The 12,099-nt window shown below is 41.8% G+C and overlaps 1 protein-coding gene across 2 annotated transcripts in view; it reads left to right on the top strand.

The window, feature by feature from the left end:
- The window catches only part of ITGA4 (integrin subunit alpha 4), a 98,826-nt gene that overhangs the window by 22,053 nt on the left and 64,674 nt on the right, over nucleotides 1-12,099 (top strand). The window contains exons 5-10 of one of the 2 annotated variants that reach the window (XM_061608289.1): nucleotides 360-427; nucleotides 2,813-2,942; nucleotides 3,536-3,621; nucleotides 5,345-5,407; nucleotides 5,498-5,635; nucleotides 9,531-9,642. In XM_061608289.1, coding sequence (XP_061464273.1) covers nucleotides 360-427; nucleotides 2,813-2,942; nucleotides 3,536-3,621; nucleotides 5,345-5,407; nucleotides 5,498-5,635; nucleotides 9,531-9,642 — 597 coding nt within the window. The remainder of the gene's footprint in view (nucleotides 1-359; nucleotides 428-2,812; nucleotides 2,943-3,535; nucleotides 3,622-5,344; nucleotides 5,408-5,497; nucleotides 5,636-9,530; nucleotides 9,643-12,099) is intronic. The other variant, XM_061608290.1, reaches the window with a different exon arrangement.

The following is a 12,099-nucleotide window of genomic DNA, read 5'->3' as shown; positions in this document are numbered from 1 at the left end:
ACAAACTTATTTCTGAAGCCTATTAAAAATGGCTGCATTGGTATTTTAGTTGATTAGAATGAACAGCTTCCAAAAGGAGTGTGCTGGTTTTATTGGAATCCTTTAAGCCAGAGTTTTTAAAGCAAGGCTGAGCAATGACAACACATTTGAACTGGACAGTTTTAAAATCCCTTATTTTTCTGATATTATTAGGCAGGATATTATTTTGCTGTTGGATGCCAGTAGTTAATTCCAGGTCCTTTGTCAAACAGCTGTGGAGAATTTGTGATATTATTTATGGAGGATTATAGTTTTTAGTTGCTTGTTTTTTTTAAAAAAATGCATATTATTTTTTTCTATATTTTGTTATGAATATTCAGATCACTGGCAAAAATCTGGAGACAAATATGGATCATGCCAGGCTGGGATAGCAACATTTTACACACAGGTGCGTGTTTTTCTGGTAAAGCTGTTAATTTGTTTTAGGAGAGCCACATTCCCTTCTGGGCAGCCTTCTAGGGGCTAGAAGCAAAAGTAGGTGGAGCAATGAATGTAAATTTAATCTTTGTACAGCAGGCTAGTTTTATATACACATTCACACACCCTTCTCTATCTTGAATCCAGGCAAGCAAGAGGCATTATCAGAGTCCAATGACACATTCGATCCTTGCAAAAACATTCAAGGAAGGACTGAAGCAAGGCCAGTAAAGGGTGTGGCTTGGGCAGTGGGGGTGTGGCTGAGAAGGGGGTGTGGCCTGGGAACATTCTTGAGAGCAGGTGGAGAGGCCTAGAGGGGTATATTTGGCCCCCAGGCCTGGCTTGCCCACCCTTGGTTTAGATAAACTGTGTGTGAGACCTGCATCTCCCTTCTGTTATGTTTCATATTTAGGGAAGGTAAGACCAAGACAGTAGAAAGGCTTTTGCCCTCTAGTTCCTAAATTTGTTTCCTGCTACTTTTAAAATGAACCGAGCTTTAGTTTTATGCTGTTGCCTTCTTTTATTTATGTTGGTTTTAATGGATTTTTTATTGTTGTAATGTGAGCCTTATGGATGCATTTTATGACTCTAAACCACTTTTGAGGGCAAAGGTCTTGCTTGAAAAGCTGGATCGGAATCCTAAATAAACAGCCAGTCTGTCTTAACAACAGTGCTATGTTTCTGAAACACAAGAGGTTTCAGCTTTTAGATCCTTTTAATGTTGCACTTCAGCAGGTCATTAGTCGCAATGGCTATATGCACACTCCAGAGGTTGTATGTCTGCCTCTGAATACCAGTTGCTGAGGAGCCACAACTGAAGATATCTGTTGCCTTCCTGCCTTGCTTGTGGGCTTCCTGGAGGCATCTCATCAGCCACTGTGAGAAACAAGATACTCCAGTGACTGACCTTTGATCTGATCCAGCAGGGTTCATCTTATGTTGTCTTCACAAAGTCCTTGGACAAATTCATGAAGACTGAAGGATAGAGTTGTCATTGTCTGCTAGCCATGGTAGATAAATTGTATCTCCTTGTTTGGAGGCAGCGTGCTGGCAACAAACCATAGACGGTTGTCCTGCTTTGTGAGTTTCTTAGATATTGGAAATGGGAGTACTGCTATATGGATCGCTCTTATGATACGGCAAGGAGGTTCTTATTTACCATGAGTGGCCAGTTCCCACCCTTCCTGTGTGGTGGTCCAGTCACTGTTGCAGGGGTGGGGAATGTTTTTCAGCCTGAGGGCTGCTTTCCCTTCTGGGCAAACTTCAGAGGGCCACATGCCAGTGAAGCCTGGAGCCAGAGGCAAATGTGGGTGGAGCAATGAATATAAATGTTAACTTTGTACAGTAGACTAGCTTCTACACACACACACACCCTCATTCACTCATCTGTATCCTCCATCCAGGCAAGCAAGAAGCATTATCAAAGTTTAAGGATGTATTCCATCCTGGTACAAACACTTGGGGTGCGAAGCTGGGCCAGGGAGGGGTATGGCTGGAGAGCCTCCAAGCTAAGATTTCCCACAACTGCACGATTGTCTTGCTGCTATGCCAAAGGTTTTTTCCTGGGACGCCATAGTGAACACACAGAGACCATTGTATTGCTTGGGTGGGTGGGTGCAGCCCTTATTATGCAGCATTCTATAGTCTCATCCCTGCATTTTTGCTCCATAGCTACACCCTGTAATTGCAAGGGAGAAGGCATTGACCCCTGCTCTGGCTCTGCTCCTTTCCTGAAGAATACAGTCAAGCTTCAGGGCCAGTAGTATAAGTGACTACTTGCACTGTCGCAAGTTTAAGCCAAACTATAGTCTCAGGCTGCTATTCCAATACCAATCTATTTTTCAGCAGATGAATTCACTGTGACAAGTTTTTTAACACATGCCATGGGCCCTATTTTTAATATGGAATTACTTTCTGTGTTTTGAAAAGACATAAATAATATAATAGAACATAAGATTTTATTGCCTGATTCAGATTATCATATTCATAGCAGTAATAAGTTGTAATAGCATTCTCTCTGGGGTTAGAAAGATCAATGTACTTCACTGTGCACCTTTTTGTTCTGTATAAAAACTGAGAGTTCTAAAATATTCTGCAGTGGAGGGCAGATTTTCATTTGCTTGTAGTCTTCTTGGAATTTCTTGCAGTGTTAATCTTGAGCATTGGAAGAACTGATATATATAAAAAAATTGATAATGCGCTTTGAGTTCATACCTACTGAGCAATACACCAGTTGAACAAACTTGGATAGGGCTAGGTAATGCCACAGGCTTTAAAGCAGACAGAGCAGGAATAAATATGACTCACCCTGATTATGTTTGAGAACTTAAGACTTAAGCCTTTTGTTTTCTTCCAGGATTTAATTATTATGGGAGCTCCAGGATCATATTATTGGACTGGATCCATCTTTGTATACAATAAAACTGCAAATATCTTCCTTTCGTATGTAGATGATAATAATCAAGTAAAGTCTGGGAGTTATCTAGGTAACTGAAATAATTTATCAGTGTGTTTTTATATGAAACTTTGATACAGTTTCTGGGGGCATGCTGTTCCTCACTGTTAGTGATTGGTCTTGCTTTCCATGACAAAAGTGGCAGGAAAACACTTTTAATGCTGGGTTGTAACACTTGTAATACTTGTTGAAACAACAACACTTCTGCCAAAGGGGAATGAAGAGTGTTTTCTTTGCACTTGGCTACAATAAAAAAGATCACCCACACTTTCTGTTGTAGCAGGTTGTGCTAGGCTCTTACATGAATAGAGGTTCTGGAACATCACAGCTTGCCGCCTCTGCTTTCCTGCATTCCCACCCCTGTGCGGGGTCACCAAAGCTTCCCCCTGCTTTCCTGCCCCCACGTGGGGTCGCCCCACTGTGGCACAGAACCAACATGCTTGGGCATTTTCAAGCCATTGTCGTGATCCCAAATAGCTGTGTGAATCAACAGTATAGTGTTAAGTGAAAGAATCCCTTTAACTTCATTACTTATATGTTAATTGAGGTTTGCGCAGAATATTACTGTGTGTTGTATAGTACCAGAAACCCCTTCTGTTCGCTCATGGCTTTTTTAATGGACAGGGTACGCTGTTGGAGCTGGCCATTTCTTGTCTCGGAGTAGTTCAGAAGTAATTGGAGGTGCTCCCCAGCAGGAACAGACTGGTAAAGTAAGAGCTAATACTTTTTTTCTCACAGTGGTGGTAGGGTTAGAAATGCATTTACAGTTTGCAGTGATGAAGAGATGATTGTCAGTTTCCATGACAGTTGAATATTAAAGGGAAGATTTTATTGTCTATGAGTGTGTGTGTTTTCCTATGACTGCAGCTGTCAGTGCACATTTCAGCTGAGAAGTGACTGATGACGCTCAAAACCTTATACACTGGACAATAGAAATTGCAGGAGCTGCTATCAGCCCATGCATTGCAGTGCTCCAGTGAATGAAGACAGGTTGGAGCCCTCTCCTATGTCGCACACTTGTAGAGGCCAAGCATGGTGCAAGGCCCTGCAGGACTGTGCATTATTTAGCCCTGCCCCCATTGCACTTTGACACTGGAGAGCTGTCTCTGTGTCCTATCCAAGTTAGAACCCTGGACAACCAGGGTTCTAGACTGTGGGGAGGGGGAGCCTTGATACATATAGAGAGCTCCCCAGTCCACAAGTGATCCTCAACACAGCAACCATGCAGCAGGAGCAGCAGCACAACTTTGGGAGTGGGTGGATCTAAATGTGTGGCACACAGTCCCTTTTTTGCCACACTTAAACTCCACTTGCAAGTAATCTATGAAGAGGGCTATAATTAATCCATGGTGGAAACATTGGGAGTGGGAGGACCTGTGAAGCAGGTCTTAATAGGGAACAGAGGGAGTGGTGTGCTCTTCTTAGCTTAGTACTGTAAACAAGGAATAGGGAAGGCCGCATTCTCTTCCGGCAAGCTAGAGATGCGTAGCCCAGGAGTGGGGGCAGGTGTTGTCCAGTTGTTTTCCCCCTAGGCCTTCACATTTCAGGGGGGCACGTGTCAGTGGTAGGCAGAGCCAGAGGCAAAAGTGGGCAGAGCAATTAATGTCAATTTGTTTGTACAATAGGCTATTTTCCACATGCACTCACACACTCCTCCATCCAGGCAAGTAAGAGCCGTTATTGGAGTTCAAGGCCACATCCCAGCCAGACAAAAACACTCAAGGAGGGTGCAAGGTAGGGCTGGGGAATGGGGTGTGTGACTGAGGAAGAGGTGCAGCCTGAAGAGAGGCCAGGAGGGCTATATTTGGCTCCCAGGCAGGGCCGGATTAAACTGAGGAGGGCCCCTAGGCTGATTGGTGTTTGGGGCCCTCTTCTCTCTACCTTTCAGCTTTTATTCACGCAGGTTTGCCATCAATCAAGATGGCGGCCGAGGTTTCCCTAAGGGGCTGAAGCCTCTGCCGCTATCTTGGTTGATGGCAGCAAAGCTCTCGTGTAGCACACATGCGTGCCGTCAACTAAGATGGCGGCAGAGGCCTTAGCCCCTTAGGGAAACCTCAGCTGCCATCTTAATTGATGGCAAACCACAAAAAACAGCAGAGAAAAAGGTAAGTGAAGCAGGTGGAAGGCGGGCGGTTCAGAATCTCTTGTCCCGCGATAATTTTTTTTAGCTTATGCACAGGCCCCCAAGAGCTCCGGGCCCCTAGGCTTCAGCCTACTAAGCCTAATGGATAATCCGGCCCTGCTCCCAGGCCAGAGGTTCCCCACTCCTGCTGTATTTTATGCTAGGCGTCCATATTTAGCCATTGCCAAAGGTAGGGTCCTTGCCTGTCCGAGCTTGAAAACAGAGAAAGAGTGTTCCTTCTTGTCCTGTTGGTTTTGCTTTGCATATTGAACCCCCATGGCACAGTTAACTTCTTTTTCTCTTTATTTTAGGCATACATTTTAAAAATTGAAGAGAAAAGGCTATCGATTTTGTCTGAATTGAAGGGTAACAAGGTAACTATACTGTTAAAGGTTGAGAGTGGTGTCTGCAGTGTTTTTGCTTTGATGACTTAATGGCTGATTCTCTCTCCTGTGTACGGCTAGCTTGGTTCTTATTTCGGCGCTACTGTCTGCGCAGTGGACCTCAATGGGGATGGACTCTCAGACTTACTGGTTGGAGCTCCAATGCACAGTAAAGTTAGGGAAGAAGGAAGGGTTTATGTTTACATCAACTCAGGCTCTGTAAGTATTGCTTTGTGTTAAAATGAAGATTTTGTAGTTTGATTCAAAGGGATGACTGATGCCCCATTCATAGGACCAGCTTTACCCACTGGGCTCTTGTGCCTTTGACAGCTCCCTCGAGGCAGAGATGGAAGTAGTAAAGGCTTTTCTAACATGGAGATGAGGTAATGGGGAAAGTTTGCCCTGATGAATTTCACTTGTTTTATCACAGAAACCCTACCAGCAAAAAATTGGGAATCCTAGGCATTCATTGACCCATCATATATTAGGAGCAAACCTTTTATCTCATAGGAATCTGTACAGAAAAGACCAAGATTAATTTAAATAAGGGCAAAGACCTGGAGCCTGTCTGGAATACAGAGCCACAGCCTCAGTTACACACATGAAAGATTACACAGTAAGCCTATTTTTGGATATTCTGCACCTCAGAGTGCAGGCGGGGAATCATTTAATCCTCCCCACACTAAATGTAGAAAAGTGGTGCATCAGCCTAGATGTGCTAGGCTAGAACTACTCTGCTTGAGATCTAGGTTTTTCCCCTCTGTGTAGGGATTTTTTCACCCCATCTGTGGTGCAGTTTACTACCTGAACTGTAAGGTGGTGCAATATGCAAGCAGTTCTGCAACATTATCCCATGGTTTTGTAGACTGGCTTTGAGTTTTCTCAGTATAGGGGAAAATAATTAAAAAACACTGTGAAGACGCACACTTAATAAAGGAGAGAAATTCACTGCACTGTGAATACCCTTTGAGTTCTAATTTCCTGTTGTACCTGAGAACCAAACCCTGTTATCCTGAATTTTTGCTTCCCACTTGTTCACTTCCTCTGGTTGCTTCTACTGCTTCCTCTTCTTTCACCTAGGAAGAAATGTGCCTCACAGCTGGTTGCCTAAAGTGGAAGTAGCCATTCCTCCTCCCTTCTTGGGCACCCAGCAGCTTGAGCGCTGGCACTTCTTCTCTTTCAGATATCCTTTAACCCTGGTTGCCTATTCTCACCCCCTCCCTTGCCAGGATGACTGTCATGTAAGTGGGCTAGTAAGGATGAGCCCATTGGCCTCATCACACCCCTCACCTCCTTGTCACTGTGCCTGCACCTAGGGATGGGGAAGGAAATTTGGTTTGGATTTTAATGTGCACAAATTTGCACTTTCCAAAATGATATGCAAACCAAAACACAGCCTGTCATTCAAATCTTGCACTTCTTCGAATTTTGTGATGCAGTTCTCCAACCAAATGATGAGTACAAAAAGGCATAAGTTTGGGGAAATTGCTTGCAAAAAATGTGTATATCAACAGGCCAAACAGCATGCAAAAACATACTAGGAGAAATTTGCATTAAAATGCTGATGAATTTCAAGAGGATTTTTAAAATTTGTATTTATTTTTTAAATTATTTTAATTTGACTTATATCCTGCCATTTCTCCCAGTAGGAGCCCAGGGCGGCAAACAAAAGCACTAAAACACTTTAAAACATCATAAAAACAGACTTTAAAATATATTAAAAAGCAACAACCATTAAAAACATATTAAAACAAAACATCTTTACAAACATTTTTTTAAAAGTTTTAACCAAAAAAAGAGTTTAAAAATATATTAAAAAGCAATTCCAACACAGATGCAGACTGGGATAAGGTCTTTACTTAAAAGGCTTGTTGAAAGAGGAAGATCTTCAGTAGGCACCGAAAAGATAACAGAGATGGTGCCTGTCTAATATTTAAGGGGAGGGAATTCCATAGGGTTGGTAACACTACACTAAAGGTCCATTTCCTATGTTGTGCGGTACGGACCTCCTGATAAGATGATATCTGCAGGAGACCCTCACCTGTGATCGATTGGGTATATAAGGGGTAAGACGGTCTTTCAGGTATCCTGGTGCCAAGCTGTATAGGGCTTTGTACTCCAAAACTAGAACCTTGAAGTTGGACCAGTAGCTAATAGGTAAGCAGTGCAATTCTTTCAGTAGTGGGATGACATGTTGGCAATAACCTGCTCCAGTGAGCAGTCTATCTGCCACATTTTGCACCAGTTGCAGCTTCCAGACCAACCTCAAGGGTAGCCCTGCACAGAGTGCATTACAGTAATCCAAGCTGGAGGTTACCAGTGCATGGATAACAGTGGTCAGGCTATCCCTGTCCAGAAACGGCCACAACTGTCTTACTATTCGAAGCTGGTGAAAGGCACTCCTAGCCACGGAGGTCACCTGGGCCTCTAGCAACAAAGATGGATCCAGGAACACACCCAGATTACAGACCTGCTCTCGCAGAGGAAGTATGACACCATCCAAAGCAGGCAACTAACCAATTATCCAAACATGGGAACCACCAACCCACAGTGTCTCCATCTTGCCAGGATTGGGATTCAGTTTATTGGCCCTCAGACAGCCCACCACATGGTCAATGGTATCAAAAGCCGCCAAGAAATCAATAATAACAGGGTTGCACTCCCCCTGTCCTTCTCCCGATAAAGGTCATCCATTAGGGTGACAAAGGCTGATTCAGTCCCCAAAACAAGGCCTGAACCTAGCCTGGAATGGGTCAAGATAATCTGTTTCATCCAAGAGTATTTGCAATTGCTGTGCCACAACCCTCTCAATCACCTTCCCTAAGAAGGGGGTATTTGCGACTGGGCGGTAGTTGTCACAAACCAATGGGTCCAAGGTGGCCTTTTTCAGGTGTAGTCAAATCACCGCCTCTTTCAAGGCAGCTGGAACCACTCCCTCCCGCAATGATGCATTGACCACACCCTGGATCCACTCGGTCAAACCCCCTTGGCAAGCTTTAATAAGCCAAGAAGGGCAAGGGTCGAGAGGACACATTGCTGGCCGTATTGTTGCAAGCACTTTGTCCACGTCATCAGGCCACATCAACTGAATCTGTTCCCAAGAAATTGCAGCAGACGTTGCACTGGACACCTCATTGGGGACTACAGTAGGTGTGGATGGGGCATCAAGACTGCTATAGAGGTGAGCAATTCTACCCTCAAAAATGTGCAAACAATTCACAGTGGGCCTCCGAAGGGTCTAAAACTCCATTTCCTGGAGTTGATGTCAACAGACCCCTGACAATAAGGAAATTGCAAACTAATGCAGAAATGAGGAAAACTGAACTTAAGAGTGGAGAAATGAGAAACTGAAATTAACAGATTAATCCATTGCTACCTGTAGCCTCCCCCACCTCCCCAATGTGCTAGGGACTGAATGTCTGCAAAGATGAACCTGCTCTATCAAAACAGACTCTCTTCATGATTAAAGGTTATAGAATATAAGGCTGGCAGTCGAACAGGCTCCCTGCTACAGACATTCAGCTCCCCAACATGTGAAGGGGGAACTGGTGATAGGGATGTTCCGGAGGGAGCCTGTGGGTTTGGTGATAGGGATATGCAAATAGGGCTAAAAGCTTGTCCCCAGTTTCCCCCTCGCACAGTAGTAATTGTCTACAGGTCAGGAGAGAGAATGAGTGGATGGGGTTATATATGCCGTGTAGTGCAAAAGCCAGTTAACCTCTTATTTGTAGAACAATATCTAAAGAGTAGCAGGATTTCATATGAATCTGGTGAAATGCGTAAAATAAAGGCTTTATGCTGATTACAATATATAAATAATGATATATTGCTGCATTGATTTCCATGGGAATGTTCAAGCATCTACTTCATTCTCTTGCCTGAAGTTTCATTGGTTTCCAAGTACTTGTCTTTAGCTGAATCATGCTCCGCACAGAAACTCTTGTTTTCCTCTTATGGAGGACAGAGGCTAGTATGTTCTTTGTGTGTGTGTAGCATGTTGGTCACTCGTGTGATGAAAATTTTGGCATGGGCTGTTTCTCTTCTGAATCCTTAATGTATCCCCATACAGTAGAAATCCCATTATAATTCAGAATTACTATTTGTTTCTCTCTAGGAAGGAAAGATGCTAGAGCTGGAGATGGCACTGGCTGGGAGCAATTTGTATGCAGCGAGGTTTGGAGATGCCATTGCCAACTTAGGAGACATTGATAATGATGGATTTGAAGGTATTTCTTTAAAAATCAATGGTAATATCAATTGAAAGGAAGGGGATGGATAGTAGGGGATTTAGAAAGGGAGATTGAAGTCTGAATTTTCTTTGGATGACCAGGTATTATTCCTATGACTTGCCTATGTAGAAATGGAACCTGCTACTCATGTTACATTTTGTAGACTTGAAAGCATTCTTGAAACACTGAAAAATGACAGAAATGCTCAAATTTTTACAAGAAAGCTTTAAGCTAGGAGAATTTACCTGAGAATTATTTTTAGTCTGATCAGTTTCATTTCTAATTGAACCTGGGATCTGAAGAGTGCAAAGCATGCTCAGGCTTCAGGACTGAGGATCTTTGAAAGTTACGTTCCATTGAAATCAGTGGGATATACTCTGACGTAATGGGAGCAAAGTCCACTGACAGTGCAATCCTATGCATGTTTACTGACAAGTAAGGCTGCAATGCAATACACACTTACCTGGGAGTAAGTCCAGTTGAACCCAATAGCGCTTACTTATGAGTAGACATATATTGGATTGCAGCCTAAGTCCTATATGTAAGATACTGATATTTAGTATTGACAGAAATAATAGTAATTAAAAAACAATGCATTGGCTATGATTTACCAAAAGATCCTTCAGTTAAATTGTTCAAATATCTTTTTTTTTTTTTTCAATAATTTTTATTCAGATTTTCATAAAACATACAAGACAAAATCATAAAACATTCAAAGACAAAAAACAAAATCAAAAATAGTTAAACAAAAAGAAAAAAAGAAAAGAAGAAAAAAAACAAAACAAAAATAAAAAATAAAGAATAAAATATTGACTTCCCATTTGTCAAAGATCAAATCAGTTATAAGTCTATAATATATAGCAATCCTGTCTCTTAAGTCATATTATAAAATCACTTTCCTCCAGTAGTTATCTTACTTAATCATCAAATCTCATAAACATTACTTTATTCTTTCCACAAAAAGTCAAAGAGAGGTTTCAATTCTTTAAGAAATATATCTATCAATTTTTTTTTCCAGATAAGCATATCGATTAATCCATCTCATTACTAATTATGATAATCTTATTGTCATAACCATAGTCAAAATAAACATTTCAATTAATCCATCACATCAGAATCTGTTAGGTTCAGTAATTTCAGTAGCCATTGTTCTATTATCTCTATTAGTTCCATTTTCCATCTTCCATCTTCAGTAGTCTTGTTAAGTCCAGTAATTTCAATATCCAATCTTCCATTATCAGTATTCCATAATAATCTTGCTGTCAAAGCCATAGTCATATAATAAGAGTCTGATGGGAATTACCTCTATCCCAAATATTTTCTTGCCATCCATTCTGAATAAGTTGCTGAAATACTGCTGTAAAATCATATCTCTGTTCTTTTTTTCAAAATACACTGGGTCATCTCTTAAAAGTTTTTCCATTGTCACATGGCTGCAGTTAATTCCATAGATTTTCTCTATATTGGGCTCCATCACATCATTCCAGTCCAGAAGATAATCCATGCCATTGATAACTTTATCTCTAGAATCTTCATTAGTTTCTTCAGAGATAACATTGAGTTCCAAACAATAGATTTTATTTCTAAAGTCCATAGACTCCAAATCTTGTTCCTGTTCCACGTTTGTTCCAATCTCCGGGATCTCCTCTCTCACAGGGACCCCTATTCCAGTCTCCAGGGTCTCCTCTCTCACAGGGACCCCTATTCCAATCTCCGGGGTCTCCTCTCTCACAGGGACCCCTTCCAGGGTCACCTCTCTCACAGGGACCCTTATATCTTTAATCTCCTGCTTCATTTTACTCAATTCAATTTTCGTTATCTCAATCTCATTCATTATTCTCTGAAACATAGTTATTTCCAGATTCTCAGCCACTTTCTTAATTGCCATTTTAAAAGAAAAATATAGGAAAACCACTTCTTATTTCAGCAACAATTGGGTTAATACTCCAAACTTGGTGACATCACAGTATAAACAGAGCAGACAGCCTTATCTCTCCAATAGTTAAGTAAACAAAATGCAGTTCCCAGGATCGAAGCAATTAATGGCAATCGTCAAGAAACAGATTCGTCAAAATAAAATAGACCAAAAAGAGAGTAGTCTCAAAACAGTATAATATTTTTCAAAATAAAAATCTGGAATAGAAATCCCTCTTCTGTGTGTATCTTTAGAATGCAAATCCAGGACAGCTTTTTGCAACAAAAACAGAGATAAGCTATTAATTAGTGCGTAGCAGAGAGAAGTTACGGCTCCCCAGTGAGATGTCAAAAACCAATCAATCTGGCAAATCTCTTTTAAACAGCAACAATTTAAGTCAAGTAAAAGAAAAATATAGAAAGAAGGGTGCTTGCCTGTTAGTGCGTTCTCTCTTAGAAGATAAGATGAACGTTCGCTTTAACAGATAGAGCTTGCTGTTGAAAATCCGTCCCACCTTCGTCGGCTGGACCTCGTCCCAT

Source organism: Rhineura floridana, chromosome 2, assembly GCF_030035675.1.
Source record: "Rhineura floridana isolate rRhiFlo1 chromosome 2, rRhiFlo1.hap2, whole genome shotgun sequence".
Lineage (NCBI taxonomy): Eukaryota > Metazoa > Chordata > Lepidosauria > Squamata > Rhineuridae > Rhineura > Rhineura floridana.
This window is presented reverse-complemented; position numbering and strand designations above follow the sequence as displayed.